At 39.7% G+C, this 25,171-nt stretch overlaps 1 protein-coding gene across 2 annotated transcripts in view; it reads right to left on the reverse strand.

Annotated features, from left to right (window-relative positions):
• The window catches only part of sbf2 (SET binding factor 2), a gene marked incomplete at its 3' end in the record, with an annotated part of 83,726 nt that overhangs the window by 31,651 nt on the left and 26,904 nt on the right, over positions 1–25,171 (reverse strand). For both annotated transcript variants that reach the window (XM_038701281.1, XM_038701280.1), the window contains 14 exon segments: positions 783–932; positions 1,700–1,809; positions 2,031–2,235; positions 2,402–2,500; positions 2,773–2,901; positions 3,743–3,856; positions 4,261–4,338; positions 4,661–4,774; positions 5,115–5,223; positions 6,879–7,011; positions 10,197–10,302; positions 11,110–11,220; positions 11,736–11,864; positions 17,600–17,737. In XM_038701281.1, the coding sequence (XP_038557209.1) occupies positions 783–932; positions 1,700–1,809; positions 2,031–2,235; positions 2,402–2,500; positions 2,773–2,901; positions 3,743–3,856; positions 4,261–4,338; positions 4,661–4,774; positions 5,115–5,223; positions 6,879–7,011; positions 10,197–10,302; positions 11,110–11,220; positions 11,736–11,864; positions 17,600–17,737 (1,725 nt within the window).

Below are 25,171 nucleotides of genomic sequence, written 5' to 3' on the forward strand. Positions count from 1 at the left end.
GTCTTGACAGTAAAGAAAAAAGACTTTGAATCGGGAAGGACAGGCCTGTACTATACATGTATAGTATGTATATATATTAATTAAAACCAATTCAAACTCACAATACCTTTTCAGTCATTCAAAATAAGATCAGTGTCTTAAGATCTGTTGGGCAAGCTTAAGAAAAAAACTACACTTTACAGACCTTTAATATGGTCTGCTGGCTAAGAAATTTTACTGAATTAAATCTTTCAACAATAATCATATTATGTTATCATCTATTGTTATCATAAGAATAACACAATCAATCTGAAATGAGATTTCCATTCACAGTTTGGGGAAGTACACTAGACCACAGCAGTAGCAGTAACCAAGGTCAAATTCCTGTTTGGAGAAGAATTTTTAAAAAAGTTGAAAAATATATTAAAAGTTTTAAATAGGATGTTTTATCAGTAGATCAAAATAATCAAACCCATATCATTTAACATTAAAAACAGAGATCATTTTGACAACTACATACCATCACATCACACTTGCAATTTCACTAAATGTTGCATTATATATGGGGTTAGAAGCAGATTGTTGTGTAGTTTTCTCCCTAAATCTTTCTTTCACAGTCATTTTTGATGAAGAATCTGAAAACCATTCAGTCGTGTGTAGTTCTTTCGGTGTCTATCCATTCCTTTTTTTTTTCATTAATCAGCTGAACGTTCAGCCAAACACAAATTAGAAACGATCATCACAATTTTCTAGAGTCCAAGTCGATGGCTTGCGTTGGCACGACTGTCTGCTCCGTGACTTACCTGGAGGGCACAGTTCATCATACGAATGGTGTAGTCAAACTGCTGGTGGTCCAGTATGGCGCGGTTCTGCTGTACGTGAAGACTCAGCTCCTCAGTCAGACACTGGCGAGCTGCCTTGCCTTTCAGTGCGCGCAGTGCAGCCGGCAGCGTCTGTCAAGAGAAAGGTGGAAAAAAACAAATATACCCTTTAAATAAATGAGTGACCTAAAAAAAGAGGTTGATTAGAGATACAGGCAATCAACTTTGCTTCCTGAGATTTTCAGGCAGAAAATCTCATGAAAAATTGATAAAGAGTAGTAAGAGTAGTCATTTGATTTTGCCTGCATTAAAAATATACTTACAGTACCAAAAGTAAAATGACTCATTCTGCAGAACGACTAATTTCAGACAAATTAAATAATTGTAAGAATGAATTAAATAATTGTAAGAATATGCAAGATATGCATTCTTACATTTGCAAGGAGATGCAGGCCTGGATTATATCAAGTCCTATATGAAGCCAGTGAGATACATAAAGTAAAAGGCAACCATCCCATTTTAAAACACACTGAATGCTGAATGTTCACATATGACCTCACATACATTAGGGCCACAACAGGCAAGTTTGAGCAGACATCTGATGTGTGTGGAGGCCAACACAAGAGACAGGAACCGATTAACTTCTGTGTTAAAACAAAACATATTGCTTAGCAAAATTAGCAAGATATCAACATGGATTCAGAGTGTGTTTGATTACAGGCCTTATCTGTGAGTGTCTGTGTGCCAGCTGGGAGATATTAGGATGATGAAGGTGAGGAGAGATCTGAGGCTCCATAATGGCCCGCTGGATGGTTGCAACACAAAGGGCAGATACCTCCAGCTAATGAGCTTGTTTAAAGGTTGATTTAGCTCCCCTGATGAAAGACGTTATGCATCACCTTTTCAGTCTCCAGGGTCTTGTTGTCAAAGATGAAAGAAATGCAGCTCCGCACCACCTCCAGCCTGCGAGCGCTGTTAAACACGGAGCCACTCTTGCCCATAATGGACACTGGAACACAGAGACACAGAACAGGAATCACTAAAACTAGAGCAGCTGCACACGTCAGAGCATTTCCACATGTCAAAGACATATTTTGTAAGATACCACTTATGTTAAATTTATCACTGTGGGAGAAACTGAACACACACACTGCAGCTATGTCAAGAATTTTAATGAATCATCACAGCACTATGGCATTGTACATTACAGCAGTTTAAAGTAGGCCATACCAACGGGTGGTCCGGCAGGCACAACGCACTTCCTCTCAGGTCGTGTAGATGGAGGTGCAGTGCTGTGTTTTGCCACACCCTCTTGCAGCATCTTCTCTACCTTTTCGTCATCCAACAGGGGGAAGGGTACCTGGTGCACCCGCAGGTGGGATCCCTCAGAGGGCCGAGGCACTTTCTGGAATGCCATGTGCGGGTTTGGGTTCTCCTACAGTACACACGCCAAGGAACAACACGTATTAATAGGATACACAGCTGGATACAGAGAGGATACACAGCAAAACACATGTAGAGCATGCTAAAATTAGGACATCTATCCTGTGAGGGAAAAAAAGAGAGGAGATGTAGTTGTAGTTATTCGCATGTAGTCTTACATTTCTGTAAAGCTGCTCAGACAGTTCCCTGATGTGCTTCTGCAGCTTGGCAGGGGTGACCTCTTCTTCCTTAAAGCTGTCAATGTCTAAGGCCACCAGCTACAAAACACACAACCAGCCAACAAAACAAAAACACAACAAAACAGTATTACACACTATAAAAGGGGTGGATCATCTAGTAAAATACAATCAAACGTTTTACTTATGAACAGTGTTCCTGCAGCACGTAGCTGATCTGACCCTCAGACTGAGTATCATCCATTTTTGACCAGTCCTCATTAAAAACTGTTTGTGTATCGACTTCTCCACTTACAGCTAAAAAGTGCAGGGAAACAAAGTTGAGCTTTAAGTGGAGCATCATGGTACAGTACCTCATCAAAGAGATCGCAGGCTCGGTAAGGCGGACCTCTCTCCGAGACAAAGCCAGCGAAGGCCATGCCATCCAAAACCTTGGTCAGAAAATCATTTTCAATGAGGCCTCGCTGGCCCAGGAAGGCAGTCTGGAAAATGTCAGAATTAGAGGAGTTACAATCCCACACATATGGGAGAAATGTAGTCATGTTCATATTGACATACTGCAGACTGAAAAACAAGCATAGTGATCACAGCCACTTTTAGAATAAGATTACAAAATCTTCAAAAAATATCTCTGCAAGGGGGCATGAGACAGGCATCTTTTATTGTTGAACTCATGGATAAGTTCTTCAGCATGTACAAAAAAGGGGAAATAAATCTAGTTATAAATGACTACATGCAAATGCATTTAATTTACTTTACGCATAATTATTTGTGCTTGTGGGTAGAAGAGATAAAACGCAGTTCACTCAAGCCTTCCCCACTCAGCCATTCCAGGCAAATAAGCAGAGCATTTGTTTATAATGTGATCCATGTGGGGTACTTTGAGGATGATGTGCTGAGGGGTTACCACGGAGACACCACAGACACGAACAAACAAAAACCCCGGCACAAAACAAAAATGTAAACCTAATACGTTTCATATGGCTCTTTGCCGGGCTTTGCCCAAGGTTACGGGACTCTGTCCGTAGCTTGCATAAACAAAAGAATAGCGTCACGGAAGACTCAGAGTCTCTACAACACATTTAAAACAACAAGTATACTCACACAAACACACACACTCTATACACCCGCTGACCTGACAGATTTATCCGTCAGGTCTTTACATGTAATTCCACTCCCGCTAAAACTTTCTTGGCAGATGAAAAGAACAATGTGTTTGCAAAGGAGTAATTGCAAAAGGAGTTTAATCTAAGGTCACATATTGGAAAATAACTTATTTTGAAAAATAAGAATTTCAGCACAGGGATTTCCATTATGTTGTACCTTGTGAAAGTGAATAACAGGTTCAGAATGGATGCGGATGAGCTGCAGGCAAGACCTGTAACCCTGAAAGAGTTGTGCAAACAGCCTGAGAAAGACCGCCCTCACCTCCTTGTCCTGGAATACACACAAACACAAACACAGAGTTGTGTTTCCATCAGTTTAGAGGACATTACATTGATTTACATTCATTTCATTGAGACTTACCCTAACTCTAACCATAACCACTATTTCCCAACCTAAATTTATGTCCCCCCTCCCACACACACACACACACACACACACACACACACACACACAGATCAACATGACTAATCAAACAGCTATGCCACAAATGCAAACTGATAAGTCAATTACGCAACAGGCACAACAGGGTAATGGGTTACCGTCAGTTACTACCCTCACACCAACGCTGACCTTTCAGCGATAACAGAATTTGTCTGATGAAAGCAATCATCATCCTTCTCATGGGGGGGACATCACTCCGTAAAGGGATGCATGTGATAGGGATGCTGACTTACCAACAACTTGAGGTTGGAGGATGCTGTGCGTGGCGGAGGGAACGCATTGTCTGCTATCTCCAGATCAGGGTGCAAAACCTACAAGGGATAAATTAATCTCCAGATGATTTATTAGTTTTCATGCAGCGTCTTATCTAGAACAACTTTCTGTAAGTGCAACATAAGTGAACATTCCTCATGCGCGATGAGCAACCAGATAATACAGCATACCATGAAAACGTGTCACAAGATTTAATAAAGCAAAAGTAAAGTAGGAACATCAATCTTACCAGCAGTCAGTGGCTGAGCAAGTTTGAGCACAACAATCCAATAATTACTTTATAAGTAACTTGTGTGTTTTACGGAGTTCGTCTGGGAGAAAGATGGATGTGTGTGTGTGTGTGTATATGTTTGTGCTTACCAGGGACAGGGCCGTCTGTGTTTGGTGTAGTACAGGTTCGGGGAGCACGGACAAGTGGATACACTCAGGAATCTTTATTGTTCCTCCATCCAGGTCAGCAATAATAACATCCAACTGATAAACACACAGAAAACACGGACATGTCAGGGGGTTTGACTGCAGCTGGAGGGAGTACGGTGACGAACAACACGCATGCCTGATGAGGTTCAGCCACAACCAGCTAAATAAACATCTTTGCTGAAGGGTTGATTACTTAATCTTCATGTGTAAAAACCTCCTGAGAACCCAAGGCCTTGTTAAATTAAAACTCTCCAGGTCAGCAGAAAGAAGAAGTCCTAAAATGTCACAATGCATCACCCCTTTTAGGCTGTCAAAATAAACTCAATTATTAATCTTCAAGTTCAGCATGCAAGTGAGAACGATTGCTGGATGCCTGTGACATAAATGCACTCACCAGATCCTGGATTTCACTCTGAAACATGGAGTGCACTCCGATGATGAAGGGAGTGGGTGAGCTCAACACCTCCAGCAGCCGCGAAGGCAGAATAGGGATGTATGGATAACTGAGTACATGACAGGACATTAACAATGAACACACATCATAAGTACAATAAGACTAGGAAGACAGACGAAATTACGGAACAATTACAAAATAAGAGGGCAACTGAGAGGCAAAAATACACTGCCCTGCTGGGAAGTGGACGCGTTTGAGTGTATGTCATTATGAACTAAGTGATGAGACAGCAGAAACTGAAAGAAAACTGTACATGGCACATTTTGCAATGATATTTACAAGCTTTAGAAAGTTTTATATCATCATCTACTGGAAACTAGGGCTGCCAGACTGGACACAGTAAGAATTACTTCAATACTGATAAACAGTTTAATGATAAGAGTGACCCAGGATATGTATGCAGGACAAAATGTTGAAAATGAAAGAGAATCAATATTGAGGGAATAGTTGCCAGGTTGCAGTTAGAGGGATTTATGGTTCATTTCACTACAACAGTCAGATAATCTCAAAGATTTGTGTATCCAAAGCATGAAAGAAATAATTTAACCTATTTCACAAGATGATGATAAACAAAATCGCAAAATATCCCTGGTCGTCATCATGATATTGATATTTTTATTTTTGCGTTTCCTCCTGTAACGCTGCATTACTTATTAAGACCAGGATTATACACCACTCACCTGTCACTGCTGAGAGGCTTGTTTTTGTGCAGAGTATGTGGTTTAGAATGGCACAAGCATTTTTAGTTATATTATGTATGTATGTATGTATGTATGTATTGAGGCAAGACAGACCGTTAGGGATATTTATTTTACCAATCATCACAATTATTATTATTCTTAATTGTTTATTGTTAAAAATGTGCTTGTGCTGAAAGCAAGTGACACTGCGGTCAAATGTGGAGGTTGAGTGGATTATCCAATGCAGGGTTGATGGTTCAATCCCTTATTTTGTGACCTTTCTTTCTTTCAGACAAGACTACATTCCCCACCCCCCATTTAAAATCCACTCACACCACACAATCATATGTTGTATATGATATTATATATAATATTAATGACACATGCATGTTGTCATTAATATTTTAACAGGTTGTTTTTATTTCAGGACATTTTCACATCTTTGTAAGAAGAGTCCTCATGTTGTGCATGTTGGCTCACTGTCGCACTGTCATGGCTAACGGGGACACTTAAATACAACAGAGCCATTGTTAACGTTATTATTAACACCTGTGCTTTTCCTACAAAAACAAAATGTCTGCTGTGAAAAAATCTTGTTCTTACATTTTTGTCTGCCTCTGTTTTTATTTTGTTTTCTTATGTCTCACCAGATTAATCAATGGACAAGGAACTCCTGGTTGTTTTGAAGTTTGCAGTCATGTTGTGGTGTACAGTAATTTCTAAAAATCAAATATTGGCGAGAAAAAGGGCTTTTCCTAAAATTCTCTCTTTCTTAGTTTCACAAGCTAGATAAAGGGAAGTAAGTCAATCACATTACAAGTGAAAAGCACTTCCAGGAAAAATTCTGAACAGACTAGACTGAAGTTACTAGATATACAAGGTTAAACAAGGTCAAATTTTGTGATCTTAAAAAAGTTAATTATCAATCCAATCGCAAGCAAGGGAAGTCATGACACCAAGTAAGGTGTTAGTGGAAAGTCACATGAAAATCTGGGCCGTCACAGAGGGCCTCATGAAATCTAACCTGTATTTAAGGGGAAACATGAGGGCTTCCAGGGCGCGACATGCCTCTTCGAGCCTCTGGTAACTAGTGGAGTGGAACAAAACCTTGTGTTCTGTCAGAACCGCACAAAACAGGCTTAGGACATTTTGGATTCCTAAAAAGAGAAAACAACAGATAAGGAAGTTAATTAGGTATTTGTTGGAATGTGGCTGCCACATTGTTCCAGATCTATCATCAAACATGCGTGGCTATTTGCGTACAGATTAGAACACACAAATACTGAGCTAAAACTTCTTAAGAGCAATGTAAAAGAGAGAAAAGTTAATGTATTTAGTTAAAGTGTTGGAAAATTACTATTTTCTTTATTTGCAGTTTTAGTGCATTTCACCATTACAAAGTTACTTTAGTGTAGTTGTCTTGAGGTTTAATCTGAATAAAGTAAAATAAAATAAAATTTAAAAAAAAGAGTTGGAGGAGTCGATCTCAACAACTGCAATAATAACAATGACCTGCAAGTTGTCCACCGACGGACTCATGGTGATAAAAGCTATAAATAACCACGACCAAAAGGACAGTTTATATTAAACACCGAATATAAACCTATAGGAAAACTCACCTCTGAAAAACAAAGGAAATTACACACTCTCATACAGTATAAATAATTTTTCAAATACCAATGTGACAATCAGGAAGAATTCTAAGTTTACAGTTCCTGTTATTGTTTCCTATCAAGCAACTGACAGACCAATTCATCACACATTGGAGTGATAAAGAGAGAGGAACACAGGCAGACATGTCTGCGCCGCTGGGGGCGCTGGGTCTGGATGTTTGGCTGCCTGAGTGGAGTACTTTACTGATAAACAGGAAACTGACCACGCGCCTCAACAATATCTGAGTTTGGAAGGTGAACAGGCACGTCAAACTGAAAAGACTTGAGGTGTTTCATCTTTTTTTTAGTAATGATGCTGCAAATGCTGTGAAGCGTTATTTCACTCTGAAACCACTTTTCTATTAATTGAAGAGTGTGCCTCACTGATTTGACCACACACTGGTTTCAGAACAAAACACCTTTCAGGTGTTCACTTATCTTATGGAAACAGTGACACATTTCCGATTTCCTAAATAAGAAGTGACAGCAACATCCCCGGACAAACAGAAGAGCCACAGGCAACAAACAACAAACAGCAGGGCTGTTGATGGCCAGTTTTATCTCGCCCCGGGGGGGATGTACTTCCTGTGCAGAGTGACATGTTTAACACACATTCCTCTCTGGTGACTCGGGTGACCTGTGCACACAATGATGTGCCAACCTTCCTGCATGTGCAGCTACTAGCCCATCCTCATATGGACATGAGGATGACCTAATGAGTGGCCACAATGCACATGTTCTCTGCTTACGTGTCGCTCGTCAGCTGTCTTATATGATATTTACCTTCCTGTCAGCATGTCAGAGAAATCAGTTTTAAAGGGCAGGAAAATTATTAACTCTGCCACTCACTTTCCCCCGGTTTCCCATGAGGGCATAACTCTCAGAGACTGACAACTGCACACTTTTTCCTTGTATGATCAGATGATAGACTGTGCCGTAAATGACTATGATCCTACATTAACCCTCTGCACTATGTATTAAGCATAAATGGATGGAAGAATACTATAACTGTTAAAGCAATAGTCCAACATGATTATTTGCTTTCTTACCAACAGTTTGATGAAAGAATGATACCACTGTGTCATGCCTGTACACTTAATATAAGGCTTACAACCAGGAGAAGGTAAGCATAGCTTAGCCTAGAAACATATCTTGTTTGTATGATTCCTGCTCAAGTGTAAAAACAATAGGTTGTGTTTTGGGGGCTCGCCGTTTCCCCCTGCTTCCAGTCTTTACTCTAAGCTAAGTTAACCATCTCCTGTCTGCAGCCATTATATTTAGCATACAGACATGACAGTGGTATCAATTTCGTCATCTAACTCTTCTCATCTGGCAAGAAAGTGAATAATTGTATTTCCTAAAATGCCAAAGTATTCCTTTAATGATGAAGACATACTGCTGTCAGCAAGCGGTAACCTGTCATGTTACTTGCAGCACAACAACACTTCTTACATGACATTAACTAGAAAAGATTATACACATATACACATAATTGTGTCCCTGTAGCCACTTCGAGGACAAACAGCACTGCATAATCCACTGCACTGCTAAATGGAAACAGGCTTATGAAGACTGACAGGCCACGTCTGTGTATTATGTCAAGATTGTTTAGTTTTGTTTATCCAGATTGGCTACAAATGCATGACTTCCACATAACCCTGATCAAATGTTATCGTGCAAGTACCCCCCATGCGCATGTGTTAACCACTTTGTCCAAACAAACAGAGGATGGTGTTAATACACTCAGGAAATAAAATTAACTCTGTTTTGAAGCACATTCTTGTTATAAAATAAGGGCCAACTTTCCATTACAAACTTCAGGTGAATTATATTTAATTTCACTCTCAGCACTCACAGATGTACGCCTAGAATTCCAAAAAAGTTAACTAAACCTGACTCTTCCAGAATGACTTGAAAGTCAAAAAATATTATGTACAATAGCTCAGGTCATGATTTATTACAAACTGCCATTTTCAAAGTCTGAGAAAAGTGACAGGCTCTCCAAACACAGTTCAACTACTCTGTGTTTGAGTCATGGTGAATCAGGTGTGTTGCATCCTTAACAAAGCACGTATTGCCTGTGTATATCCTCTACAGTCTCAACCATTAACACACTGAGCAAACATGGCAACGTGAAACCAGCAGCCTGCATCAAATCTTCATCATGTGCTTGTTCTAGCCATGACAGAATTACAGAAACAATGATGGGCCACAGTGAAAACCACATAATCTTGCCTCAGACACATTTAGTGTATAGAATAAATCCAAGTTCTCCATGGCTCATTGAAAGAGTCTCCTAATTGTAAAAGTCCTACAGTGCTATAGTTTACTGCCGTGTGATTAGCAAAGTAGAACTGAACCTCTAAAACATCAAGGATCAAGACTGAATGAATGTAAAACATGTCGCACACATTGTGCTGCTTTATTAAATCAACTAAGACGATGATTCCAGTAAGATGATTAAAACGAATGTTCTTTGAGCGGCCGCTGTCAGATTATAAAAACCAAACAAGAAACCTAAATGGGATCATTTGTAAATGTGACCACCTGCAGCAGGAAACTATTGTTAACAAATAAATGACACAGTGTTCATACAATAACACAGTCACTAATAAGTCATGGTCTGACTCAACAAGTCTGTTCCTGTCTCATGATTGCTAGTTAGTAGTTATCACAGTGCCTGGACCCACCCAGCTGCTGGAAGAGCAGAGCAACACTTTTGCATGTGACAGGCAATGTGTCGTTCAGAGGCGTCTGGATGAGCTGCCGGTCTCCTGCTCCCAGGCTAAACAGCTTCTGTAAAGAAAAACAAGTACAAGTACAGAGTAAAGGTCAGAAAACAGTCACAGAAAAGTTCTATGGCCATCATGTCTACAAGGCCAAGATATACAGCAACTGACAGTCATCCAGTAAGATTTATAGGCGAATGTACTGTGGCTGCATCAAATAAAGAAGACACGTGCTATTCACTGCTACACAGACACTGCAGCTGCAGGACTGAATTAGCCATTTGAATAAGTTTACTTGAGTAAAGAAAACCTCAATTACATGTTTGCCAAAAATATAACTGGTACAGCACACAGCTGCAGCAATATCACGGCATCTTGCTGGGGAACAGGGCTTAGTCTGATGAGGATTTCTCCCCAGTGGCAAACATAAAGTAATTTTACAACATTATTGAGACCCATTTTGGCTTCAGTTTTTTTAAAAGGTGTAAATAAGTAATCTACTGCCTGATTCACTGCATTTATAGCCTCACCTTCTGACATTTGGCCACCAAACTGCAGCAAACAAAATGCTTTTTAATAAGCAATGAGGGATCTTAGTGCACTGATATTTTAAATATATATTCCCCTAAACTGTAACTGACTGCCTGTGGCTGGACAATAATCTCTGGCACCATCTTAACACTGCATTCCTGATTGGCTGCACAGTGATTGTAAATCATTTTAGTAGCTGCACCATTGAGCCTCAGCCATGATTTCCACAAACAATCGCTAGCCTCCTGTCTCGTCTGGATCTGGGGCTCCCTATGAGGAACAGGCCAACAGCAGAACGGCGACAGTGGTACTTTGGGTATGCTTTACCTCAGTTAAGACTTACCTGGGATCCACCAGCAACAGGAACCTGGAACGTAAAGAGGTTCGCCACCAGACCCTCTAAAGGGAAACTCAGCCTATCGATGTGCACTGTATAGACCAGACCCAAGCACCCCTGGAAGAACAACATGGGAAATACAACTAAGACATTGCAAACAGATGATAAATATTGTATATAGTTATCAGTATTGCAGCTCATGGTCAACCGGGTGACCCTTTAGTTTACAAATATCTGGGCTATAAAACAAAAATGCTTTTGATTGGTCTACGATATTTAGGTAAGGTTCAATAGAACAATTTATTTTAATAGCATGTACATACACGTAGGAACAAAATAACCTATTAACATGAATAGCAAGGCTGACCGTGAGTCTGCAAAACCTGTGAGCAACTCAGTCTGGAATGAAAAGATCAGAGGTGCTTAGGCTTCTATGTCTCATTTACTTTATTGAAGTGCGTGCTTACGCTTAAGCACACGCAGGCCTATTTTGCAGACAGTACACAGTAGATTAACGTCATCTCAGAGCAGAAAGATGAAAGCACTGATTTGACAAAAATTCTGAGTATTCCTTCTGAACAAGACAGGAAAATATTTTTTGATCAAGATTTAATCATATGGTGTTTTATTACCCGGAAAATTTCGGGGTAATCCAGCCTGGACACGAGAATGAGACTTTTTGGTGCAAACACTTGAGCTGGCTGGATCAGGCCATCCTCTTCTGCCTCCTCATCTTCATCAGCCTCAATACTCTTTGATCCCTGAAACATTAAAAAAAAAAAAGAAGATATTTCAGTTGAAGAGTTCAACACAGTGCTGTGGACAGACCTTGAACTGTACCGTAGAGCACAATAATCGTTTGATCTCGATGATCTTGTTTTCATTATCGTTCGAAGACAAGATCATAATTGAACATAACATTTGATTAATTGTACAGCCCTAGTGTTCAGTGGGAACGTATAATACTGAGTAAAGTATGCTGAAATTTGCGTACATGTTTATGGATGGACACCCAACTTCTAACACTCCATTTTCACTTGAGGGGTACGTCATAAAATAGGTATGAAAATGGAAGTAGTGGGTTTATTGTATTTCCTCTAAAACAGAAACATAGCCAGGATTAATTGATTAATCTTCAGACAAAGCATAGCTTCAGTCCCCAAAAACCTTTTAAATCTTCCTTTGTCTCCAGAGAGGAGACACACACTTATGAAAGTTTGGACTATTAATTATCTGCTTTCCCAATCTGTCCCCATTCAGCACAGATGCTCATCCCACTGGAGCCACTGAGTTAACACCACACATTCTCTAAAATTCCAATAAGGTTAATGAAATATCTCGCCTACAAAAGAGACATAAAATGAGTGGATTTCCTTAGAGAGCCGATACTGATAAAGAGCCAAAATTAGTTTAGGTGATTAATGTTGTTTCCCTCTCAAAGTCCCAAACTGTATTAACACAGCAAATTCAAAACATCAGAGACATTAGTGACAATACCAAAGATGCTATTAGTAATTATTTTGTTTAGCAAGATATATAATTTACAGTTAGTCAAACAACAAACATTAAAACAATATTCTTTATTGTAGATAAAACCACTTGTTGGATATTGCACACATGTCGTACAAGCAACAGTCTCAATCTGGTTCTAATTGTCTCCTTCATGGATCCACGAGCACTATCAGGACACTGATACACCAGCCTCTCTGCGCTCATTCCTAACTAAAGCCTTTATCACAGTCTGGTATATTTCTCCAGGCAGTGAAAACATGCCGTAAGTGCTTCAGTATCTCGAGACCAAGAAGCATGGGATCAAAATATCCCATTCAGATTGGGGTCACATTTCACCATTATTCTTAGGATTTGGTTCAATTATTAGAAAAAATACATTCCTCCGCCGCCTGTCTGGACTCTCCCTGGAATCCAACAGAGTAGATAAGGATGTCAGTTTAGAGAGTAAAGATTTGTTTAAACACCCTCACGTTTCAAGAAGATCTTCAGTGCCACACACAGAATCCAGGAATGTGTGTTTATTTTGCAGGAAGATGATGGACGAGGCCAAATATAGACTAAATCTAATAATTAGGTGTTAGGTGGTGGTGTGGTCGGGGAGTTTATCAAATTTAAAAGTTTATAGGTTCAGTCTTCACAATACGGGATGTAATATAGACAAAAGTATCCACATGTCTTGGTCAAGTGTCTTTTTTGTAAACGCAAACATCTCAATTACTGTGAGTTATTTTAGACACGAGTGTCACTTAAAGTGCTAAAGAGTAAAATAAACAACAAAACACAACATCTCACTTTATAAACCAGTATGAACCTCATTTTTGAAAACGTGAAGCATAGAGGACATTACGGTCAGGTATGTCTATCAAAGAGTTACTAACATAAAAGCCAAACATGACAAACAACTTCCTGCTTCTGGCCTGCCTGACTGGAAGCGTAGTCTAAGGCCCTCTTTCTTGTAATCATCACATCAGTGTAATTTTTACATCCTGATTGACAATCCTGCCAACTTTCTTTTTTAAAAAATGAAGGCAGTAAGACAATGAAGTGAGAAATTGAGATTGCGAGAGTGAAATTTAAATTCCGTCTTTCTGAGATCTGTGCGGACAGGATTTGATTGTGTTTCTGTTTATGCTCACAAAATGAGTGGGGCGAAAGAAAACAAATGCTTGCACATAAATCAGAGTATACTTAGTATTCCATGTGGACGCCTCTTTCTTTCATGCATCTGGTAAATATAAAATTTTCCATTGTTTTTTACAGATTATTTTTTAGGCTTTTTGGGCTTTATTTGATAGGAACAGCTCAAGAGACAGGAAATGTGGCAGACAGTGAGGGGGATCATATGCAGCAAAGGGCCGCGGGCTGGACTCGAAACCAGGGCTACACATGGTGCGCGCACTCCACCAGGTGAGCTAACGATCACCCCCATATCTGGTACAATATTTGATTAAAGTGATTGAATAACTGCATTAACCCTGCAAAAAGACATGTCTCTGCAACTTATTTTGTCCTGCAGACCCAATATAATATGTCTGTGAAAAACAACAGTGTTAGCCCTCACTAACAGCCTTGCCAGTCCCCAGATAACAGTAAACAAAGACAATTACAAAAACATGAGGCCCTACAATCACGTCTAAATCTGTTGTTAATGACAACTCCAACTCCACTGAGCCAGTGTGTGAAGACGCAAAACAGACCAAGGAGGATTAAGGTTTCAATACAAAATGAGGATGATCCACTGGTCTGTAGTCTCCAACATGTTTTATAAAGCTGAGGGACTTCACCAACCAGTTAAAAGCAATGAGAATTAAGTCTGTTAGGAGGCCCACAACAGTTAACAAATGGGCTATTTTTGGTTATTTCTCCCTTTGATGTGACAATTTGTCCTGAATCCTTCCTCCTCTTATGCTTTTAATCGAACATGGAAAAACACAGGATTGCATGTAATTATGGTCTGATTCACACAACAAGCTTGGATGGCAAAGTAATGAGGAAATTATGCACTACTACAATGTGAAAGCTGACACATATTTCTCGTACACGACTGCATTTGGAATTTAACTGCTGTTTTGCTGATCTAACTGGAATGTGATTGCCTTCCACATGTGAAAGGATGTGAAGTCACAGTGGGCAGAAGGACAGGAGTCATTTAAGGCCTCCAACAAAGGCAAACACAGTGAAACAATTAGCTTGGTATTCTGTGGGCTTTTGGCATGGAGAGACACTAACAAGACCGTTCATAAGTAATCAATAATTTATGGGGGTTTTGAACATTTGTGCCGTTGACCACTAATCTGTAATCAAACAAAATCTTGTATGCATGAGTAAATCAAATGAAAAGTGCTGGAGGGGAGCACAGGTCCATCCCTCAGCCAGTCTAAAATTAAAATTTTTTTTGATTACAGATTTCACTACATTAGATTTAATGAGTCTAGCATGGTAGTTCAATGGTTAGCACTGTTGCCTCACAGTCCTGTGTACACTTTACATACATGCATGCCTCTTAATACATTGATCATTTCATTAAGCCATTTGTTTTTGCTTTGCCATCCCATATACAAGACATTACATGTCCTTACCAGGATTGATGAGATTAAAAACATTGGTGATGCATCTACGATCACCATGATTGTTACATCCTGATTAGATTAGAGTCAATTTATTGTCACTATGCAGAGTACAGATATAGTAACACCAAACACGAAGGTCTTCGTGTGAACCAATTTTTACAATCCAGAACAGATGACAATCCACCTAATGAATTCATTCTTATGTTAATAGAAAGGACAACAATGTGTTTGTGTTCCAGGACAATGTGTTCGTGTTCAGGCAAAAACATAGCACAGTCATGGGGAGCCAGTTTTGCTCCTAACAATGCTTGTCTCTTCCTTCAACTGTGGGAGTAAAGGTTTATCCAGGGCCGAACCGACAGACACTGAGACATATTATCTGGTATAGAAGGTATATTGACAATTTAATATTATTCTACAATGGTGACTTACAAGACTTTAAGGAATTTTACAGCCTTCTCAACTTTACAAGTGACAGTGTTGAACTATCTTTAGAATACAGCCAGAGGGAAATAAATGTACTGGATCTCAATCGCAGAAATATCCTCAGCAGTACTGCATACTACAATTTTTCGCAAGGATACAGGCCACAATACACCCTGCATGCATAAAGAAATTAAAATTTGCTTCAACATTACCAGCTGCAACATTAAAGTGATGTAGGCCCACCATAAAGCAACTTTTGATACTTAAAGTATCCTGTAATGCTAATACTTAAAGGTGCAATATGTAAGATTTGACCAGAATTTTAGTTTAAAACATAAAAAAAAGATTGTGAAGGAGTAACAGTGTTGTCATTATGTCAAAGATGTCTTTGCATTGTGTTGCATAGATATCTACTAAAGTTGGCGAGCTATTCCCGGCCTGTCCTGTCTCGTAATACCACTTTGTACCTCAAGAGACAGCAGTCTGATAGTATAGCTCAGGTTTTGCTACTAGCTGCACGGCTAACTGAGCTAACTAACCAACAGCAGCCAAAGTTAGAGGTTACTCTGATTATAAGCTGCCCCCTATTTGTTTTGGAGTATGAATTCGACAAGTTGCCAAAATCTTGCACATCTTACACATTTAAAAATATTTTGTGAGTTTCATTTAATTAAATAATATTGTTTATTGGTATTTGTTGGGGGATTGGCTCCAGCTCCCCTGGAGACAGGATAAGCGGTTGACAATGAGTGAGCGAGTATTTGTTGGGTTTTTCAGGGATTTGATATATAGGGTTGGGCGATGTCTACAAAATTTCCATCAGACGATGTCTGCAATGACACATCGGGATGGACGATGTCATCAGGTGCGCGGGGGCAGCAGTCGTCTTATGTGCATGCATGTGTTCTCACACAAACTTGTTATGTGCTATATACAAACACTCAGTAAAAAAAATTGTTAGACTATTAACTTGCGCTACAAGTCGTGGTCGCAGTGGATATTTTATGCAAGGAGCAGGTAAAGCAGCATTGAACACACAGGGTGCAGAAGTTGGTTTCAGTTGTTTGATAAGCTGCATCTTTAATAAGCCAGACGTGCAGCTCACCTGCTGCTGTGATAACGGATCGCGGGTGGAAATATATGGAAAAAAAGACAAGTTCTCTGTCTTTTAGACGACTTTATAAAACATACTGCTGATGGAGAAAATGGAGCAGATGGGGCGAGAGAGACAGAGAGAGGTGGGGCAAGCCAGGGTATTCACCTGAGGTGTAGGTGTGTGAGTGTGTGTGAGTGTGGGGAGAAGAGAATTCCAAGGCAGTTGCAAAGCATACTTAAAAACAATAATAAGAATGTTTGTGGACATTAAAAGCTGCTTTCACAGGGTGGAATAATGTGAAAATTTGATGCCATCATCTATCGGCAAATCTCAAATTTCCCAACCCTAATTGTCACTTAATGTAAATCACTTGTTATGCCTTATGATAGATTGACATTTCTTTGGCATGTATTGGGCCCATGCTATAATTTCAGAGCTCAATATGGGTTATGTACTAGGCCTTATGGGTTGGGTAGTGATGTGCGATACCACTAACCTCCCTTATGAACCGATACCAAGTAATACCGATACTTTTTACGTATTTTAACTACTTTAATGTGACAACTAGTTTTATGTCTAGTTTAATTAATATTGACCCCCTCATATGAGAATTAATCCTAGACCAGGAACCATTGGGATCAGAAACAGACAGCTGTGCAGTAGGGGACTGGAGCCTCTATGACTGTGATTGTCTGTGTTAGCTCTCTGACGGACTGATAACCTCCACCCAATGAATTCAAATATAAAATAAGCTACAGCTTCCCGTAAAAGATCAATCTATTAGAAAGAATAAACAAATGAATCAAAGCACAGCTAAGTTGTAGAATGTACTCATCTTTGAGTATGTGTGTGTGTGTGTGTGTGTGTGTGTGTGTGTGTGTTGTAGTCTTACCTGCAGATTTACCTCAGCCTCATAGAAAGTGAGGCAGGAGCAGTAATGTCGGTCTGAATCGATATCTGTCAGCACAACGGTGAAAAAGGTTGGTACTTTCCTATCCCTGGACAGCCTCCAACCTCCAGGCTGGCAAAACTGAAAAAATATTCAATTAAATATCGTTACATGAGAATGCAACAGGATAATTCACACAGCAGGGTCAGATATACATAGTGTCTGAGTGACTGAGGCAGCAACAAGAAATCTGTTCTAAAGAGGACATTTGATTTTACTCATTTAAGTGCTAATCATTTCAGAGACTACATTTAATGTTTGATCAAATTATTAAAACCTCAGTGATTATTGTGTCCCCTGAGACTTTCTACTGGTAACTCATTCAAACCTTTAATGGGCATGGCACCAGTATTTTACTGTAGCTAGTCTAATCCTAATGCCCTTAGACTAAAACTTAGACTAAAAACAAACATTTGTCCTGCTGTCAGAATTGGATTTTATTCATCACCAATTAAGAAAACAATATCTGCTAGAAAAGGCTGATCCCTGTAAACAGACTGCTCAACTATAAACATTTAAATTCTGATCATCTGAATTAAAGATTCAGTTTCAAACGTCTTAGCTTAGCCAAATTCTTGAATCCTCAAGTATTATGATTCTCCAGGAGTAAGTAGAGTTCTTCCAAACTCTTCCAGGAAAAACCTATTATTTATATTTCCTAACACTTTGTTTATTGAGGATTTAAGAATCACACAAATCAACAATTTTCAATGCATGACAAAACAGAGCCATTTTTAGCAAATTGTGGGCACTGAAACTCAGAAAGACTGTTACCATAATAAAAAGCATCTCAAACAAGTTTTAGGTCTCAAGGCAACAGTGTGAGTCATAACCGATCCTGACACAAAACATCTGCAAATTGTGGGAAAAACAAGCCTTTCTGATAGTGTGTTTTTTAAAACATATATAGTTTATCAGTAAACTGATTTGTAAATAGATATGTCCTCACGCACCAACACAATTGACAGAAATGTCAATTCTACACGCTAATAGTAAAAAAAACACCTGCTGTAATATGGGCTCATAAAGCAAAATGCTTTCCTTTCTCAAAACAAGAAAAATGAAGAGTTAATGGTGGGTATGGATAAATCAGTATTTGAGAGACAAACTTGAGAAAAATGAGAATGGCACATCAGAGAGCAGAGGGCCAAAATATGGGAGGCATTTGGTCAGAGAGACGCGTGTTTGTGTCTGGTCTCTCTCTGTTTTTACTGGAGGCCCGACCAGCCCTGGCTCTGAAACCGGTGTTTAGATTCTCCTCAGGGGTTACACAGGAGATCACTGGACACATGGAGGAAGAGAAGAGACTGATTAAAGGAGGGGCGGGTGAGGGCAAAAACAGATGGAGTGATGGACAGATTAATCTGTGTACAGCCAAAGACAAATATACTGGCAAAGGTAGCGTCTCTAGGGCAGAAAATGAAGAGGAGTTGAGACCGAGAAGGAGAAGAAAGAGTAGAACAAGAGAAGGAGAGCGAGAGAAATGATATGAAGAGGATGTGTGACTATGCCATTCATTGTTGTCAAAAAAGAGAGATAAACACCTTTGGGATTGCATAGCTCAGAAGATCACAGGAGATATAACTTCCTGTGTGCGTGTGTATTTGTCTGTAGGAGTGCTTCCCTGTGTGAAAGAGGGACTAAGTAAGGGAGTGTGCACGCAGAAAACATGTGGAAGCGCGATGGTCAGAAGATGAATTGAAGTCCCTGATATTAAATCAGTTTCCTTTAAGCTGTTATCTCGCCTGGAGGTCTGCACAGAGACACTTGAACGCTGGCGCAGGTACAAAGACCCTTAAGGGAGTTCAGTGCTTAGTAAACTTCACTCTATTCAGGGACCATTGCATCCAGACAGACTACTGACTGTTATTATACATACAACTTATGGCTGTCTGGCAAAAAGATGAATAATTGTCTAGCTTAAGTGTGGTAGCTGAATCCAATAAGAACTTTACAAAACGGGCAGCTCAATGAAATTAGTAATATATATATATAGATAAGTAAAACGCAGATTGCATGAATCTTTCCCTTTTTAATTTTTATTTAAATGTGTGGTACATATTGCGGCCTTAAAATGTACTTTTGTGCAACATTATCTGCTTATGACTCTCATTAAGAGTTATGAGCATGCATCTTACACAATGGTGCTCATAAGGGTTGTTGCTTTTTGTGAATGAACTATTTGAAACAGGTTGAGTGTCTTGATGATTTTCGAATCTGGTTGGCTTTTCTTGCAAAAGCAGAGAAATCTCTGAAGGGCTGAAATGCTTTCTACAAATGTTGTTAATCATTTTAAAATTAAAACTATGCACAACTGTGTGTAAATAGAGAAAATATGTATTTTGTTATTTGTATAAATGCCCAATTTGAAAAATTATGTCATTTGTAATTCAGTCAAATGCAGTTCAGTGTGGATATAAACACACACCAGTCACATCTCTGAGGCTAGTCAGAGAGGGCTAGAATGGATGAAGATGTGATGTTTAAGATGTAAAAGAAGCAAATGAAAGATGAATAATAAAGAGGGACAACAAAACACTTCTATCAGAAATGGTGATAAGGTCAGTCTGTTAAACAGTGATAACTACTGGAGGACTTTGGGGCCTTTTTTCTTTGTATTTATGTTCTGCCGTGCTACATTCTGCAAACAAAAACAGTGAATGGCAGCTACCAGGTAGCAGCTAAGCAAAAGGAACAAGTGAAAGACGCAAGATGTATTGTGCATTAGTATGACACAGAAATCCACTCCAATCCAATTTGCACAACAGGTGCAAAGGTCAGCACATAGGAAACATAGCCTTTATGGAGCACACCCACCCACCCACCCACCCCCCCCCCCCACACACACACACACACACACACACACACACACACACACAGCATAGAGAAAGGACATCTCCTATTCCCAAATTAGACCTTAGTCAAGTGACAAAGGAACTCTGGGACACACTTGCTGTATTAATGTCAAAGCTGAGTAAACTGCTGCCCTCCAGCTAAACCCTCTGTGTCGCATCATGTGCTGCAGCCTGGTATGACTGAGTCCCCACCCAGCTGCTGTATTCACCTACTCAGCCAGTGACACTGGATCTGCAGTCTGACCTGCTAAGCATCGTCAAAGCAGACTGCTCGAAGAGCAGCACCAATAAAAGGAAGGAAAAAAACAAACACGCAGGGGCTTGGACTTCTTATACTGTGGCTTTTATGCCCGGTCAGGCCAGCGCAGACCAGATAGAACTGGTGTGGCAGCCATGACTAAAGTTGACCCAGGATGAAGAGACAGAGAATGATATCTCAAGTCAGCTTTGTCTTTCTCTGGTATGATGCAGCTGAAACACGACAGGAAACATGTTCCAGTGTTTTTATTATGACCCCAGCATTTGAGAGTCCTGTACTTGAGGAAATGCAAACAGACTTTGAGGGGTCATAAAAGCTTTAAAGAGTTCCCGTTACCACAAATGAGTCCAATCCCGCAAATCTTTGTGGGGAGGGACTTTCATGATTTGGTTGAGTTACAAACCCAAATGAAATCAGGCACAAAAGTTCTTCCATGTTTTCTCTCCACAGCAATAAAATGTGCATAGGCTAGGCTGCCAACAAGAATGACCTAAACGGAATGAGATCGAAAAAGTATAACGCTCCCTTGACTACGATGCTTTGTTGCATTGGAGCAACAAAACTCCTGAAATAAATAACATACATACAATAAATAACATACAACATAAATTTACAAATCTTAAAAATACATTGAAAAATAATCAAATATGGCTGCCAGGTATTACTGAAAGGAAAACATGTGAAATCTAAATCCATCAATAATCATCCAAACTATATTAGTGAACTGTAGACAGCCTGAATATAAAGTTACTGCCAACACAATGTGGCTTAGAAAAACTTGGCAACAGACGTGCACTACACCGTGCGCTTCAATCATCCTCTTCCTCTACCTTTCCCATTCATGTGGAAGAGTCGCATGCCAGGAAGACAACACAAAGACGGAAAGTGAAGTGCGAGGTGTCAGGGGCCAGAAAGGGACTGGCTGGGGGTAAGAAGGTCAATTGCGTGCTGCCTGCCAAGAACTGCTTTATCAGGTCTGCAGGATGAGCGGAGGACAAAACAACCAGACAGCCGCTCTGACAACCCCAAACCCCCCCATCTTATTAGCTCAAGGTCAGTGTGACGAATACAAGAAACAAAACTGTCAACAAAATAACCGTAATAATATAATAACACTGGCTATATAAACAAGAAATTCCCCGAGCACAGCAACAACAACCAGGTGCTGGTAGATAGCAGGATGAGGATATGAAAAGTAAAAAAACAAACTACCGCACATTGATCATATACACACACACACACACATATACATATATACACACACATATATACACATATATAAATATACATATATACACACCTATGTATACACACACACACACATATATATTATAATATATACATACATACATACATACATACATACATACGTATGTATATATGTATATTAGATTATAAGATTTGTACAAGATGTTTATTTTATAAATGCATATACCCGAGTAAAATGTCATTGTAATTTCTCTGTGTGAGCCTGAAGAAGCAACGGGCGAAACGCGTTGTTCACAATAAATGCAGTAAAGTCAATCAGTGTGCGGTAGTTTGTTTTTTGACTTGACATAATAACACTGTTTTCCAAATACTATTTAGTGGTTACACGAAGTTAATCTACTGCGCCAAAACTCAGCTACTTAACATGCTCCACTGGGGTGCCAACTCCCCTCCACTTCAATCACCCAACTCTGCTTCCCCACTGTCACCAGCACTCCTGGTTTCCCTTTGCTGATCTGTTACGCAATACCCGATGCATATGGTTCATTTTAGAGAGAGATATTTTTAGATGACTATGATAGACCACAGTGATTCAAACAAATGTCTAGTCAGGCAGGACAGGAAGAGTCATCTAGGAAATATTGCAAACTTTACTGAACACAAGTGTTTAAGCTTCATAAATGCCATATGTGTAGGAAATATAACACGAGAAAAATAACCTACTACAAGAGATATTTTTAGAGTAAAGGTTTTTTTTAGACACGGACAGTCCATCAACAAGATCATAGGGACAACTCTCTCAAAACCCCCCATTTCTCCAAAATCCCTTGGGGAGATTTGTTCACTTCAGTGCGAATAGCTGGGTTTATTTCAAAACACAGCATAAATCAAGAACATATGGCCAGTTCACCACATGCAACTTGAAAACAGAAATGCATAAAGAGGCAAATAAAAAGTACCCTTTAGAGAATCGGACATTCCTAAGATTAAATCAGTCCACTGTCAGATGAATTCATCCTGCTCTCTCAACCTTATTCGTTGAGCTAAACCTGGAGGGATGTTCGTGGATGGCATGAAAGCCCCTAACATGAAATGGACTTCATTATGGGTCAATTTTGTCAAAAGTCAGTTAACAAGCACCATATCTTCCAAGCATAAACAAGCCGAATCATAGTTCAGGGAAAAAACTGCTACGAAAATCAAAAGTACAAAATTCCCTTTCAGAATCCAATGAAAGTCGATGGATTTCCCCTGGATGTTTAATAGCAGGTTTTACTGGTTAAACTAATCTTAAAACCACTTGAATAGTATAAAAACAACCATAATCCAATAAATTCTCCCATTACTGAGATGGAATCTGTCAAAAGTACTGAAGTAGAGTGGTAACATTAACTGCGCAAAGCTTATGGCATCATAGCAAAAATCAACAACTTGTGCTTAAAGGGGACCTACTATGCTTTTCCTTATTTTCTGTCATATATATATTAAGTTACAATGTTAATACTAAACATGACCATAGTTTTAAATAATGACATTAAAGTATGTAGAAGTAATCCCTGTGAGCTAAATGCTCAGATGTCAGACTATTCTGAATACTAGTTTTTCAACATGTTTTTCTACTTTCCTGCCTAGCTGATTTCAGATGAGCAGGGATGTCGATATAATCTGCTCATGATCTGCTCCAGGCACAACCATGGGCACAGCACATCCACCGTTCAGTCTGTCTCGGTATTCGATTACTTTGTTCATATACATTTTTCCAGCATTGCTCAGGACTACTCTTCAAGTTTTTGGAGGTTGTTCAATGTCTTGCAAAAAATTCTTTTTTCAGCTGTGACGGACAGTTAGGTAATTTCTTGTATAACAGATGACTTTATCTGTTGCTAAACTAAGTGTTAACTGCTGTGAATGGTAGATGTCATTAGCTCAGTTAGCCATGTAGCTAGATCTTCCCTTAGTTAACCCGAATGGGAGATCAGAGCCTGTGCTGAAAACCACTCTGTCTCCGCAGTTGAAAACCCCTAAAATAAATTTATGAGATAAAAACTTTCACTCTCACTCTCTGTGATTAACATGGTAAATTTGAAGAGAAATAGGTTTGTCAGTTAATGGATGATTTGAACACAGATGCCAGGGCAGCGACATGGGTCCAACTTACACATGGTAACTTGTAGGCTATACCCCTTGGCCATGTTGAAGGGAACGGTGATTTCACCCTCCACCCCTCAACAGGGCTTAATTTGTTGAATCCAGTAACTCCTTTGTCACTATCAAAATCTTCAAGCCCCGCATATAGGCCTACCGTTGCTGCACTGTAGTTTAATGCTTTCGGTGTCTAATATTTTGGCAATGATTACTGTTAGCCCCACAGCTGATGGGCATTTGTGCTGTGAAATGGTGAAAGGAGTCTGGCTAAGTCTGGGGGGAGCATGTGTAGGTTGCTGTCCACAGTACTAAAACAGAGCAGAGGAGATTGATAGTTGGAAAGTCACAAGTCACTTATTCAATTAGGACCGGCCAAAGTGACCCAAATCTGATTTTTTTTGCCCATATGTGACCCAGATCTGATCTTTGAACAGTGTGAACAGGCCAAGTCATACGGAATCTGATCTTTTACAGTTTGGCTTTGGGCCACTTTCATATGTGATCCAAATCTGATACAGATCAGATCTTTCATTGCAACCTCAGTCTGGACACTCAGGTCGGAACTGACGCGACTTTGATGTCACTCTAGAGCTGCTGTTCTGTGGTAGACGGAGTCGCGGTGAATGAAAAAGCTCCACATTGCCATTATTAAACGTGTGGCCCTCTTCCTCCTTTACTGCTATCTGTTCACAACTCCCTTTCTTACACTGAAATCCACCGGATGATGAGCTCTTTTCTGAGTTATGTGCATGCTATTTGTTTGAACGGAAACAGTGGGGAGAGAGAGAGTAATAGGGAGAGAGAGGGAATGAGTTGTGGGGCAGTTGCGTTGTCGAGTGCCAGAAACCGTCATGAAAAGGGCAGAAAGTTGTGAACACTTGTTATAATTCGGGAGAAATGTGACTCATGAGAGGACTGCTGCGTGTGACGTCATGTTTTCTTCTGCGTATTCGAGTCATTTTAAGGCCACAGACAGTTCACACCATAGACTGTACATAACTGATATGGGCCACATTTAAACAACACTGTGAACGGTCAAACAAAAAA

The sequence above is a fragment of the Micropterus salmoides genome, unplaced genomic scaffold, assembly GCF_014851395.1.
Source record: "Micropterus salmoides isolate LMB-PRFRI ecotype aquatic unplaced genomic scaffold, ASM1485139v1 Ms_hic_scaffold_6, whole genome shotgun sequence".
In the NCBI taxonomy this organism is placed as follows: Eukaryota; Metazoa; Chordata; class Actinopteri; order Centrarchiformes; family Centrarchidae; genus Micropterus; species Micropterus salmoides.